The following is a 15,543-nucleotide window of genomic DNA, read 5'->3' on the forward strand; positions in this document are numbered from 1 at the left end:
CAGATTTATATTTCCCAACAAGATGATTAACGATCCCAACAATTTTCATTTAAAGATACTGATGCATTTTCTGTGCAGGTACTTCCAGTTAATAAAAAAATGAGAAATAGATACAATTCTAAATTATTGAGCACATCTGAGTAATTCTTCAAAAGCACATGGCACCAACTGCTAGTCCTAACCTCCTCCTCAGTTAACCTTGACCCCCATCAAACTCAAAGTAGCTTAAGTAGACCACCCTTTGAAAGCACAGCTGCTCCAAGCCCACAACATTAATCAGAAGTTCTTTGTTAAATGTTTTTTAGAATCATTAGAAGTCATTTGGGTAGGTTCTTAAGTCTTAATTATAGCTTTTTTCCTGTGAAGTTAAATCTGCAGGAACAGGTCTAAGTACTTCTGTAAGCTTACACCAACTGGATCTCTATGTAAAATGCCTTTCAACAAGTATTAAGTATTAGTGAAGAATAATGGGGATTTCCAAGTTAGCGATGCCAAGTGTTCTTAAGTTATACTAAGAGGTAGTATGGATTTTCTTTTGAAGTATAAACAAATGTGTTCTTTTGCAAAGTGTTATTAAAGGTATTAACTTTCTTACAGGCGTGATACGAGAGAGTTACCAGAAGGGTCGTGATCAGCTCGTTCCTGTCACCCTCTTGGCGATAGCAGTCATCCTGGCTTTTGTAATGGGAGCCATCTTCTCCGGAATCATCGTCTACTGTGTGTGTGACCATCGGAGGAGGGATGTGGAGATGGTCCGGAGGAAAGACAAAGAAACGGTGCACTCAAGAAGAGGGTCAATGAACAGTGTCACCAAACTCACAGGGTTGTTCGAGACCCAGGCAAAGGAGCCCAAGCCCGAAGCTATCCTCACCCCACTGATGCATAACGGCAAGATGGGGACGCCCAATGGCACAGTGAAAATGCTGATTAAAGCTGATCAGCATCACTTAGACCTCACTGCGCTGCCCACTCCCGAGTCCACGCCTACCTTACAACAGAAGCGGAAGCCGAGCCGCGGCAGCCGTGAATGGGAGAGAAACCAAAACCTGATCAATGCCTGCACAAAAGACTTGGCTCCGATGGCTTCTCCGGTCATCCCCACGGATCTCCCGCTGCGGGCGTCTCCGGGGCACATCCCCAGCGTGGTGGTCCTCCCCATCACCCAGCAGTCTTATCAGCATGAATATGTGGACCAGCCCCACAGGGTTGAGATGAACCAGATTGCCATGGAAGACCAGAGTGCCACACTGGAATATAAGGCTATTAAAGAACACCTAGGCAGTAAGAGCCCATGCCATGGCTTAAATATAGTGGAAAACGACGCCATCCCGCCCAGAGTTCCTCAGAGAGAAGCATCCCTGGGGCCTCCCACTGGAGTACCTCAGATGGGAAAACGTCTAGAAGTGCATTCCTCTGCATATGGCCACGATTACAAGAGGGGGTACCCATTAAGCTCTCAGCAGAAAAGCCATCAAGGATCTGCTCTCAAAAAGCACAACACTAACTCCTCAAATTCTTCACACTTATCTAGAAACCACAGTTTCAACAGGGTGGAAAACCCACCTCCTGCTCCACAGAGAGTGGACTCCATACATATGAATGCTCAGGCACAGGCTGTGACTGTGTCCAGACAGCCAAGCATGAGCTCATACAGCTCTCTGCCCAGGACGGGGGTGAAACGCACACCTTCCTTAAAGCCTGATGTACCACCCAAACCCTCATTAGTTCCCCTTTCAGCAAACATCAATCCAAATGATGCATGTACATAATTACCACCTGAGAGACAGGGAACGCAACTGCATTGACTTTACTGTCTCTTGTCTGTGTACAGCAAATGCAACAAAAGGTTTTTTTTAGGAAAAAAAAAGGCTGTTGTTGAGCTCAGGATGTTTGGTCTCATTCCCTGGGAAAAGTGGAATATTTTCTGTTGAAACCTACAAACTACGATGAAACAAAAGAACAACAACAACAAAAAAATAAGCCACGCCATCCTTCAATGCTGTAAGAGATGGCAGCAAAGCATTATACAGCAACCCAATGGAAATTTTGTAACAACAGGCCAAAAGCACAATGTTGCATTGAATGTGTAATCACTCTTGTACTGTACAGCTCGCTCTCAGCTCAGTGAGAAGAGAGGAGAAAAGTGCATTGACAAAGCTGACTCAGACTTTAAACAATGGCTTACGTTTACTGTGTGCAGATAACTGTGAAACGCCTCTCAGTGTTACACCAATTGGTCATCGCAATCAAGTGCTGCTTTGGTCCAGGCTTTGGCCTGAAAAATCTGCTACTGGTTACTGAATAACACATGACTGTTAACACTAATAGCTCCTTGTATTTATTATTTAAGTGCTTTTGAAAAAAAGAAAAAAGACTGCCTTTGAGGCTACAAAAATCTCTTGAGACAATTAATCAAGTGTGAAATTATTTAAAGTCAATTAACTGGAGCCAGTCAATGTTTATTTTTTAGCAAATGGGTCCACTAACTGTGTGGAGCTGGTTTCTTGAACTTTGTTTGGACTTTCCTACACACATGAATTTTCTGAAAAAGGGGGAATATTTATTTAATTGTGCCAGGTGGCTGCTGATTGGATCTGAGATCGTCAGTAAGCAAAAACTCCAAGGTTGAAACGTAAAACAAACTACAAAAGGAACTCGTAAACTGCACATTTATCACACCATTGATGTCAGCATTCAGTAATATGGCTTTTGTCAGTAGTTGATACTTTCTGAAAAGGCATTGGCTTGTGACGTGCCATCTCATTTCACATTTGCATGTAAAAATGCAAACAAAAAATGGAAAGAATACCACGCAAAACTAAAGGTGTGAAAAACATTTATATGCCAGCTATTAAAATGCATAATTTGTAGTCTTATCACACGGGTTCTTAGTTGGAATACATCTGTGAATAGCCTGTTTTTTCTTCCACATGTAAATTTGTGCCTTACACCCTGAGTTGTGCATAGTTCTTTAGCTGTTAAATAAGTTTCCTTTCAATTTCAGTTGTTTTTTTAACAATTAAATTATTTTCCCTTGTCTGATTAAAGCAAATAAAAGAATGTAGATGTTATTGTTGTAACTCTGGTCCCTAGAAATATTCGGGGGTAGCACCACACCCTTCATCGTGGTTCATTTCTAATTGTGCCAACATTGCTCTTGAACAAACCCCTTGTTGTGCTGGCAGTGTAGACAGTGCTGTGGGTGGCATTTTTTTAATCATTGAGTCCTGTTTTTTTGTCTTCTTTGCTGTTAAAGAATGAGAGATGTGAGTTCTTACTATGGCCTCTTTTGTGTGATGCACTGATATATGAAACACTATCTGATTGGCTGCAATGTAGATGAAAGGGCACCATGACATTTATAATGTAAATTATAGAAATCAATAACCAGGCAGTAGATGCAGGCTGGTTCCTGCAACAATGAAAAGCTGCAAAATAAGGGCAACCAAAAGGTTTTTTTCTCCCAGAAAAGAATTCATTGGACAGCTGGTTTTAATATTTGGTTCTTTTGCTTTTTTTATTCAACCAGATTAGCATGTTTTAATCTATTAAATATCTTTATCAACATGCTGTAGGGATTATTTTTATGTACTAATCTGTATTATTTCAATTTTTTATACCTAATTTTCAATCTCCCCTTTTTCTCCCCAAATGGACAGAAGGACTGCTCATCAGGTAGTGTTTAGCATTTAGATAGATAATTTAGATCAGCTAGGTAAAAGTGTGTAACAAGGGTGTATGCACCTACTTGCTTCCCCATACTCTGTTTTTCAACTAAATCTGCTTTTTACTATAAATTGTGGAGAATTGGCTGATTGTCATCAAACAACCAAAGTGAATTAAATCAATAAGTGGCTTCTTCACAGTCGAAAGGGGTCAAGTTGTTTAACCTTTACTTGTTCATCCAAATTTATTTCTTAATTAGGTCTGGGTTGTTTTGGTGGTGTTTTTACACAGCCTTAAAACAGCAGCAGGTATTTAATATAGGGACACTCATTTTGAATTGAATCAACATGTTTATCAGATTACCAGAGATACTGCCCACAGTGTCAATGGCATCTTCATAGGCCATGAGTCCCTTAGTGTGCCTTCGTCTTTCACCCTTGCTATACACTGCTAGAAGCAACTAAGTCAGACTCTTGATTTTTGTAAAATATTGTGATGTCACAGACTTCCCCTTCTTCACCTTCTTAACATCTGATTCACAGCTAAATGTATGTTGTAAAGAAATTCTCTTTAATAATTGAAAAAATGTAATAAAAACAAATGAAAGCATGTTTGTATTTCAGTGTTTTCTAAACGTCAAAGCAGAACGACAGTTCAATCAAATTCTGAATTACCACACACTAGCATGCTACTGTATGTGTGCGAGCACACACATGCACCTACCTGTAAGTAAAATACTTTTTTTAACTTCTGTAAGGAATTGAAGAAACCATTCTTGAAAGTTTAGTGTTTCCGAATTCAGTGTGCGTTCAGTTTCAGAAATGGACAAACTGTATTTGAAGAAACAGATATGATTGTGATATCTTAAGCTAAGCATACGTGCAGGTACAGTATGAAAAAACAAATAAAAAGTGTATCTACAATCTTGGGGAGTATTTCTTTCTATATATAAATAGTTGGATAAGAATCAGTCTGGAGCCTGCAGGTTGACTGACTGGGTGAAGGCTTTTCACCATTATTTTGATATGGTAGTGAGTCACATATATAGAAGATAAGTACAAGGAAAAGAGAACTTGGAAGTGTATATCTAATTGAATGTCATTTTTTCTGAAAGCTTTAAATGACATTCTATTGTATGAGGACTACGGTTTGGTCATACAATACATAAACGTCTTAAACTATTGTGCTCCATTCCTAGTGTTGTGGAGTTACTGTAAAGGTGATTCTTCACAGTTACAAGCTACAGTACTATACTTGTGCAAGGGGCTTAATTTAAAAATTAATAAGAAGGGGGTAAATTTAAATAGTACAGTAAACACCTAATACCTTTAAAACTTAAAAGTAACTGCACACTGCGTAGATCACTAAAATGTTACTATTATTTTCTCCCAACTTCTGGTTCATTTTAAAATGCAATGCCTTACGGTAGTTGCTTTTAACTTTGCACTATGGTTTAAAGATAAGATTTTGATTTTTATGGACACACAGCACTCCTGTACATTTAAATAGAATGCAAACTAAAAAAAAATGAAGAAAAGAAAAACATTGCACATTATTTTATTACAAAAAATAAGAAAGACATTGCACATCACTCTATTGCACATTTGTAACATTTATAACACATCACAAAACATATTGCATTCAAGTGGGTTGGAAGAGTCAAAATTGTGTTTATCCTTGACATTTGCATTGACAGCTTCAATGGATAGTGGAACAAAGGAATGTTTGTATCTGTTTGACGGTTTGTATCTGTTTAAAGTTGACTTTACCCAGTACTGTCCATTCTATTGTACGTAGAATATTTTCAAAGAAAAAGTAAATATGCTGCTTCACAAGGATGCTTCTTCCAGCTTTAAATACACTATTCAGGACCATTCTTCCTTTTCTGAAGATAGAAGACCTAATTTGTCATGCCATAATTCACTGTGCTTTGAGATCTAAAATTCAAATTAAAAGAGGATTTTAATTTAATATAATAAAGGTAATCACATATTACATAACAAAGAGATTCATCATTTAACAACTACGAACATGTTAAATTAGACGGATGATGGTTTTGTTTTACATATTTGTCTTCTGTTATTTCCGTCTGCCAGCGTATTTGATATTTTGCCAAGACTCACTGTGGCCTGTGATGGTTATGGAAATCCAACAGTGATTGTCATTATTAACTCAGGGAATACCATGGTTTCAATACAAATTTAACTCCTGTACATTGCTTTTGTGATCTTTAGTATTCCCATAGGATATTCTAGAGAAGATGCATTCTAATTAAAATATTTTCAATCTGCAGACTCAAAAATGCAAATGTAGAGAAATTCAGAACAATGAAATTTACTATGACATTTTACCTTGATAATAAAGGTCAAAGTTTGAATTATGCTCTAAACATGCTCATCTCAACATTTTAAATTTAAATCTCTTATGCATATTGAGATTGTATGCAAAATTAATTCTCTTAGGAAATAGATCAATCTTTTACCATAACTTTGCATAAATAAGAAATTTTCCTTTTTTTCCAACTCCGATTTATAGTACTGTAGTAATTGTGTAAAAGCAATTTTTGTATATTTCAATCACATGCACAGTTGCTTCTTTAATAGAAAAGGATATTAATTCTCATCCCCAGATTCCTCTGACAGAAATGCATACATTGCTTTCTGTGCTTTCTAGTATCAACTTCAAAATCTATGCTTTTCAAAGGTTTCAATTGAACCTTTACAGCTTCTTAAAAAATTGAATGCTGCCAGACAAAATCCAAGTAAACTACACAAGCTTATATATTGAAAACTGGTAACATCTAGATTTATTTTTCAAATAAGTATGATACAGCACTTTATGAGCATTAGCCAACAAAACAACATACAACTCACTTTGCCCTTGACTAATCTTCAATGGGTGGAAAACATAGTATAGCTGATTATCCAGTAGATACTATTCTTCTCATTTTTGTTTTTCAAAGGCCCCAAATCTTGATTGATTTGTTACATCTTAAATTAAGTGAAGGCAATTCCAGAGTTGAACGAATACTCTGACACTCCTCTCAGCTTGTGATAGTTGTTCTACCTACCAACAACCCTGGGGACTTGAAAAATAAAGATAATTCACTGTTACAAAGTAGGGGAAGGCTATAAAAAGGTCTTTAAATGCTTCCAGATTGAAATTTTAACTGTCAGAAACATCATTAAAAAATTGAAGTTAGGGTGAACTGTTGGAATCGAGGCAAGAGCTGGGAAAAAATAAATCTTTCCAGAAAGATCTCTGACAGAACTGCTCAAAACTGGTCACTTCTGCAAAGCAGAACCCACAGCTCACTGCAAAGGACCTACAGAAACGTTTAGCTGACATTGGAGTACCTGTCCACAAGTCCACAGCACAACATTTCTTACACATAAATGATGTGCATGGGAGAGTTGTCAGAACAAAGTGCAGTGGACTGAAGAACGTCATGACCACAACCACAGAAGACACATTTGGAGAAAAATGGGTGAAACATTTGAGGAAACCATTTGCTAACCATTAAGCAATCTTTTTGTTATATTTACTGAGTTTGTACAGTTCGGGAGGTCAAATTTCTAAACTTGCCTATTTCGACTCTCTTACAAATCCATCCTTTCTTGCGCATTAAAGTTTGTTCTTGCCTGAAATAGATTTTACCTTCCCATACTCCATCTCAAACTTTTCATCTTCCATCAATCCTGCTAGCTGATGTCCCCATGCTTGCAATTCTAACTATTCTAATGGCAGACCTAGCAATCCAACTATTGTTTACCTCCTTCAAGCTGAGGAAGGAAGTCATCCTCTCACTCCACCTTGACCAAGTGAGTCTTCCACCTCTGCTTCTTCATGCTCTTCTAATCATCTGGCTCCCCATAGTTACCATGATGTCCACAGTCCTATTCCAGCTCCTTCTGAGATCATCACCCATCCCTGGAGCTTCAGAACAACTGCACTGCTGTCTTACATCACCCTTCCCCTTTTTCTTACTCCTCCCTTCTTCTCCACGGTCCCTGCTTGACTCTTCTTCTTTCTTACATTTCTGTCTTGTTACATCATCAGTTTCATCTAATCTTTAGTCCAAGCCAGTATCTCCTGTATCTCTATCTTTTTGTTTCTTCCACTTTCCCTGCTATCACTGCTATCTCTGTAGAAGCCACCTAATCACTGATGGTCATTCTGAGCCATGCGGATAGCTCATATCATCAGTCTGTATTGGGTTTTGGCTCCTTGTTCACAGGCTAAACCAGAAATGGTCCCTGCATCCCAGTCATTGAGCCAGCATCTCTGCATCTCATCAGAGATACCTAGTCTCTATTAATCGGACCCAAGATTGGAACTGTGCCAATCAAACAGATGCTTGCACATGCCAAGCTCTGTTAATGAAGAACTCTGCATCAGTGCTTTGGGTTTTCATTGATCTCGTTTCGATATCTGGTACCCTTGACCTTATGGTCAGACTGCCATTTCGTTAGCCAGGTTAGTTAAGCTAAATCTTAATACTCTGTCTTTACTAGTGCCATAATTTCATTACATTATTAAAGATGTGTCTGAACTGCTGATATTAGTTTATTCCCATCTCTGATTGTATTTTATCGAGATTAACAGAAAGCTTTTATTTCTATCTGCGCTTGCTACAGAAAAAAGTGCAGATTTTTGCAACATCAAAATAAAAGGGAGGAGAGTATTTCCAAGAGTATTCTACTTTTCCAGCGGTAATGTACAAGCTAAACATCATAGGTTTGCACGAGCACTATTTATTAGCATCATAGTGCCAAAAACAGCCATGAAAAACGCCATCCATATCTTTTCTAAACACTTCATCCAATACAGGGTTGCAGTGAAGCCAGAACCTATCCCAGCAAGTAACAGTTGTAAGGTAGGATACAATATGGGTGGGACACCGGTCCATCGTAAGGCACATGTAGATACAAGCATATACACACACAATTCTCTTTTCAAGCCAATTAACCTAACAGTGTGACTTTGGAGCACCTCGAGGAAACCCACTCGAAAATATAGGGAGAAGAATTGGCATCACATCATGCACCATTATCCGATATTTAAGATTTACAGACTCCCTCATTCAACAACAACTTGGAAGGCAATGAGATAAATACTTTCTAAGATGACCACTTCATATATAGCCGTTTCGGAAAAATGACTAAAGAAGCCAAAAAGTGGTGGTATTCTTCACGTAAGGATCACTGAGCTCATGGTCAGTGGCAACGCTAGGAAAGACTGATTTCCAATGGTCTAACATACAAATACAAATTCAAAGGTTCTGTGTTTGGACTCAGATTACAATTTATTCTACACCTCTGGTTGAACAAAGTAAGTTTTTTAATTATAAATGAGTCCTTAGTGAAATTAAAACTTTAAATTAATCACTCTTCAGCTCATATGAGGTAGCATTCAGAACTGATGCTGCATTTCCTTGGTCTGTGATTACAAGTTTAATTATTTCAGAAAATGTAAATATCTGGTTTAATGACACAAATATAAGCAGTATTAAGTGAGCTGCCCTTTGGTTAATATGCAAAGAGTCCTAAAGCTAAAAACAATTAATCAAAATATGATGGGAAGTTCATATAATCAAGTATATGTTTGAGTATGAGCTATTCTAATTAAAATTCTAGACAGTGAAGACCTTCCTTCTGTGATGAATGATAATTACCAAGTACAAATCCTGATTATTATTTTTTTTATATTTGTCGCTAGAAATGCGTTTTAAAACATTTTTCTTTATATATTAACATGGTGAATAGAGTGGGGAGCTGTGCTAGTGTATGAGCTGGAAAGGAACAAGCAGATTCCACAATGAACTGTAAAGGAAGAAGAAAGCACAAAGGGTATCAGCTGTGGAGCCTTTTTTAGATGCATGTAACTGCCTGAAGCCAGTAGAAGACTCTACTGCCAAGAAGTTGTGTTTTTCTTCTCTTTTTATTTTGAAGCATGGAAATTCACCTCTGCTTTTATTCCTTTATGAAAGATTTGTTCATGATTAAGAGCCAAAAACTCACTGAAGCCTTGTCTATCGAGATCAAACATTTAAATAGTGAAATACAGAAAGATGTGAAGAAGAGAAGACAAGCGGACTATAAGAAACTATGGGAAAGTACATCTACTGCACAAGTATGAACAGAAGGCCTTGTATTACACAAGATTGTGGGAGTAAAGAGAGTATTTCTGTCTACTTTTCTACTAGTTTGACATTCAATGGATGTATTGTACTAAGCAGGGTTTATAGTTATGTATTTCCTTTTATACTACTTGATCACATTTCCATTAAATTTCCTGATGTCTTTATAACTGGACTGTCTATGCTAAGAGATGATCTGAGAATAATCTGGGGCAGGGAGCTCACTTAAGCCTTTTGTGTACAACATGGAAAGATTCAAAGCATATTCCTGATTTGTTTTTGGTTGACAAAGATACATTGATACATTGATCATACCCATTCTATCATCCATACTCAATGTCCTTGTTCAAGCAATCATTGCATATTTGAATTGCCTTCTCCTCCTTAGTCTCCCCACTATGGTCAACCAACAGAGTGAGAGTCAGCACATTGCCTCCATGCCCCGTAACTGGTCAAACTTACTAATGAATCATTTTCATAGCAAAGGTGCCTGAAAGGGAGAGACTAAGGGCCAGTAATGTAGTATAACATTTATTGCCTAATAAATCTTTAACTGTGCAAGTTCATCTGGCTGCCTCTCTTTTTTTTTGCAGAAAAAAAACATACTTTTTGAACAGCAAGGACAAAGCCTCTTTTAACAAACTGTCTTACAAGGATACCTTTAATCATCTTCATTTTACTATTTTAAAACTGACAGTTATATCCTTAACATCTGTATGGAAATATTCTCTGTGATATTAATACTTATGTAATAGTTAGGTGATCGCATTAGCTTTTCTTTCAAATACTTCTCATTATCTGTTATATGGAATAGACTGCTTTTAAAGAGCCACTATCCAATGGCAGGGTTAGAGTATTTGCATTTACAGTAATAAACCCTGCTTCTGAAGTCAGATGATTTTTTTAAACCCATAAAGATATGGCAATTGTAAATTATCAGTCAAATCAATTATAGTAATCTGAAAAAGAGTTCAGATTCCATACCCCAGCTTTATGTATGCACAAGCTTATACAATTTTGAGGAATTGTATTTTCTAATTAAAAAATCATCACCACCATCACCTTTTTTCAGATGAAAAAAACTGAATTTCACAGGTTCATTTGAGATTCATTAAAAATACTTTTTTTCTGCTATATTGAGACAGTATCAGATACAGAGACATTAGCCTCTTTAGTGCTGTGACATTTGCTACTTTTGTATTCTGATTCTTTTGTTCTTGTGTAAGATCTAGACTGACAGCCAATGTGTGGAAAAAAAATCTTCTATTTTCAAAAGCAAAGAATACATGCAAAAACTTTCCAAAAGCAAGAAAAATAACATTAAAATATTTTGAGAAAGGTCCTGCATCTTCTACAACATGCACTAGCAATTTGATCCATTCACTTCCAACTCATTGTGAATATAGAGACCCTTATTCTAAATCCTGTATCTACTTGTGTCTTGTCTCCTTTTGCTGGGAATGTTTTTGACAAATCTGATCATTACGTGCAGGGTTTGGAGAGTTATGTTTGTTATGAATCATGAGTGAGACCAAACGGCACCATACAAAAATTGTCCTGCGTTTATCTGAGGTACAAAAGAAAGAAAGAGATAAGCACATTTATTTTTTAAAGCATGCCTATTGTCCATAAATACAAAAGAATGTACAGAGTATGAACAAATGGCTACTTTATAGTGAATGCAAGATCATTCTTAGTATGCAAGCTTGGTTAATATCTCTTCAAATGTTACTTTCAAAGAGGTAGTTATCAGCACGATATACAGTAGTAAGAACCAAATCTTGGAAGACATTCCAAAAAATCTAAGATTGCGGGCAAAGGTATTACATACCCTTATCTAACACAGAAGGTGGTTGTGCTAAGATTCTCCACAAAGTTTCCTGAAGCTTTTAGTTTTTTGACTAAATAATCCTAATGCTGGATTTTACAAATCCTTATCAAGTTTTACCTAAGAACATATGTGTTTTCTGCTATGTTGTATCCATATGATTGCACAGACAAGACAAAAAGGGAACCTCTAGTTTAAAGGCTAGTGAAGATTAAAGTATTGGATTCCAATTCCTAGTTATACCCTGCAAGAAGTAAACTAAGTGTGTGGCTGGATTCCTTTCAGCTCAATTACAAGCCTTCAGTCACGTCAAATGGACCTATGGGAGTTGATGACCAGCTCTCAGGGCTTTGCTTCTAGTGCCATCATTTTTATCCTAATCAGTGGAGTCTTTTCCTGAGCAAAAATAGTACCGCCACATTACAGATTGCTAAAGGTTAAAGAACCCTCTACTGGTAAATGACAATTCCCTGAGATTTAGAAGGTCACACTCACAAACCCTGCTGCACAATTATATAGCACAGGTGCCCCTGAGGCGAGATATTTAATTGAGTTTCTGTCAGAAGAACTGAGAATGGAGGGGATCAAATGGTTTTTAAACTGAGAAATGATTTTCATGTTACCTGGTATGTTGTAAGGTTACTCACCGATGTATCAATTATCCTTTTGAATAATATGAGCTTACATTATCGGGTAGCAAATGGAGTAGAAAGCAAAAGAGGAAAAGCTGCTGTGTAATAACACAAGACTCTGAAGTCTCAAGACTCTAAAGTCTGACAAGGAGAAATGACTTCAGGGTTTCAGAAACATTTTATCTCATTTATTTTATTTACGTTTTAGCTTTTGGAAGTCAAGTGAATGTAATGACCAGTGCAATAAATTTTCAGACATGACCCAGCCAGAACCATAGCAGGCAAAATCAAGCATATAAACAACTGAGTGAATAAAAAACTGGATTAAATGTCGCAATAACACAAAACATCAGAAATCATAAGAATGCACTATGATAAAAATCATAATGTTTATGCGTAACATTAAAAATCCCAAAAACATTTCTTATACTGCTATTGAGTATCTGAAGGTTAGATTCTTGGAATGTAAGTACAAAGTAAGGCCTAAATTAAAGCACTTACATTTACACTGCAGAGTCAATTAAAAACAAATGAGGGGAAATATTTTTAAACCTGATGGGAAAAAAAAATATTGTTAAATCTATAGTAAGAGCAATCTTGGAGCAAGTCAGAAATATCTGTATGTAAAATAGCTCAGCGATGAAAAAATAATCTTGAAGAGAGATTGAATGACATTCAGAAGAATCATATGACAGATTTGTTTTTCAAAGCTGAGTAAGCATCATTCACTGATATATATCTTGAAATAGAAAGCTGGGTTTCATTTTTTAATTACTGTTACAAAAGAATAAAATACATTTTACACAAATTGACAGTAAAACTTCAGCAAACAATTCCATTATGGGGAAAAGAGGGGTGATTTCTACACATAAGTACTAAGAATAACCTTATGTAACCTTATGCCTTATGAAGAGGCAGTAAAAATACAATAAATGAGTATAAGAACCTTTGTGTTTCATTATAATTATATATTTATAATCTCATTTATTTTTTAAATGTGAACAAAAAACAGTATAAGAGTGACGCAGTGGAACAGTGGTTAGCATTGCTGCCTTGCAGTGTTGTGGCTCAGGGTTCTATTCCGGACCTGGGTTACTATCTGTGTGGAGTCTGTATGTCTTCCCTGTATTTGCAGGGGTTTCCTCCCAAAGTCCAAAGACATATTGGTGGATTAACAGGCTTCTAGGAAACTTGGCCCTGGTGTGAGTGTGTGCATGTCTGTGTGTAATCCAAGATGGATACACATCCCATCCAGGGGGTTTCGTGCCTTGAGCCAGTTAATTGCTGGGATAGACAATAGCTGCTCTGTGATCCTGTATAGATAAAGTGGTTAGAAAATGGATGGATGAGTGAATAAAGTAAGTATATGAATTTTGCTTCACAATGATGTGAGTATATACTGTACAGTAATATTTATAAAAGCACTGTATACTGCCACTGGAGGATTGTAACATAGTTAACACCTGCAGAAAAAGTGTGATAATCCACTTTACACTTATCACAGTCCACATTTTATAATAGTAAGTAAAGTTATATCTAGGTAAGCAAGGTTGGACCAGGTCAGTGCTAAGATGGATGGAAGATCTCAAAGAAAAACCAAGCTGCTGTTTAAGGTGGTACTTGTGGTTCAGTTGGTGGTACTTTTCCCTGCTATTCCTGCTGCACCAAAAGTTACGAAATCCACATCCCAGTCCAGTATGGTGATCAGCGACACAGTGCTGTTAGAGGTGCAATTCTTTCACAAAGCTGGTGAAGTAATTGTTCACTTCCTCACTTCAACTGTATAGAGGGGCTTCTGGCACATAATGGCACCAAGGCACCAAGGTGGGTGCTGCAGTTCAGTTTTAGATTAAGTAGGTTCATCTAAAACTGGGGCTGGGGATAATAGGTGTTATAAAGTGTCATAACCACCTAAAAGTGGCTGGGTATAATAGGTGCTACAGTATATAAATGTAATTACTGTATAAATAATATCTTGGGTGGGGTGCTGTAAAAGACATACCTATATGTATTCCTTTCTGTTTTGCTTAAAGTGATAAAACCCATATACAACATCCAGATATCACTATGGTTAAAACTGTATGGACCTCATGGAAAATACAATTCAGCTGTTTCAAATAGTCTAGAATATATAAGAGACTGTCACAAAGCATAACGCAAAATGTCACTGAAAAGTGTTGTTACACAGTGAAAGAATTAAAAATGTTTGGGATTCTCAGAGTAAAAATATTTAGCTGACTTTTGAAAATAACATATACAGTATGTTGTATAAGTGTTTTTGATACATGCCATGGAAAATTAAATACAACTATCGTGCTTTTTTGGCAAACATCCAATCACTTAACCTGGGCCCTGGAAGATAGTATAAAGGCTTAAGGTTGATATTGTTTCCATATGGTTTGAACAAGTATTTAAATGTTCCTCATGCTTTCTTTATTAATCATGTTATCTAGAATTTCCACTGTTATATGTATACTGTTATATGTATTAACTGCTAAAAAAACTATTTAGCTTCACAGCTGAATGTCTTTGGGGCGAAGGCAGTTTCTCCATGATAGATGAGGTGAACTAAGGAGTCCCAGAAGGTTTTCTCCCACATATCCATCTGCCTAAAATCTCTGTTTTATTTGCATGCCTACTACAGTCTTTCATTTGCAATGCTGATGATGCCATTCTATAGTTCTGTAGGCACCCCAGCTCCTGTAATGCTCTGCAGCAGCTGATCTAACACCATACCAATTTAGGTATGCTTTCATCACACAAATCATGGATTAAGTATACAGCATGAGACTGCACCACATAGATCTTCATCTATTAACTACTCATATATTTAAGGAGCAGTCCTTTTGAGAAGACTGCTGTTATTATCATGTAAAGAGCATTTGCACATCACTATCTTTGTTTTCACTGATTTATTTAAATCTGTAGTGGGGAGTATAGGAAGATTAACACATAAGAATAATTGCTTGCATAAGTCGCTGTTCGTCTTTTAGCTTCTAAGCATACTGAGAGAAGTTGCATTCATCTGAATTTGAGGAGATATCTCATTCAGAAATGTGGCGAACCATAAATAAAAATTCTTCAACCTTAGACCGACCAGGATAAACCCTATTTTCCATTAGAGCAGCTGGACTGCATGTCTCAGATCAGCAGCATACAATGCAGTATCTGGAGAAACCTTCAAGGCAGCACTGCTCACTGGAACAGATCAATGTTCCCCAGGGGATATCTCCTCTTCTGCAGATGGAAGCTGCACTAAAATAAATAAGTAAAACAAG

The 15,543-nt window shown here is 36.9% G+C and overlaps 1 protein-coding gene across 4 annotated transcripts in view; it reads left to right on the forward strand.

Annotated features, from left to right (window-relative positions):
• Nucleotides 1-4,275, forward strand: part of sema6a (sema domain, transmembrane domain (TM), and cytoplasmic domain, (semaphorin) 6A) — an 84,964-nt gene extending 80,689 nt beyond the window's left edge. For all 4 annotated transcript variants that reach the window (XM_015368123.2, XM_015368138.2, XM_015368131.2 and 1 more), the window contains one exon: nt 598-4,275. In XM_015368123.2, the coding sequence (XP_015223609.1) occupies nt 598-1,769 (1,172 nt within the window). In that variant the 3' untranslated portion in view covers nt 1,770-4,275. The remainder of the gene's footprint in view (nt 1-597) is intronic.
• Nucleotides 4,276-15,543: the final 11,268 nt, after the last annotated feature.

The sequence above is a fragment of the Lepisosteus oculatus genome, chromosome 3 (genome assembly GCF_040954835.1).
Source record: "Lepisosteus oculatus isolate fLepOcu1 chromosome 3, fLepOcu1.hap2, whole genome shotgun sequence".
Classification (NCBI taxonomy): domain Eukaryota; kingdom Metazoa; phylum Chordata; class Actinopteri; order Semionotiformes; family Lepisosteidae; genus Lepisosteus; species Lepisosteus oculatus.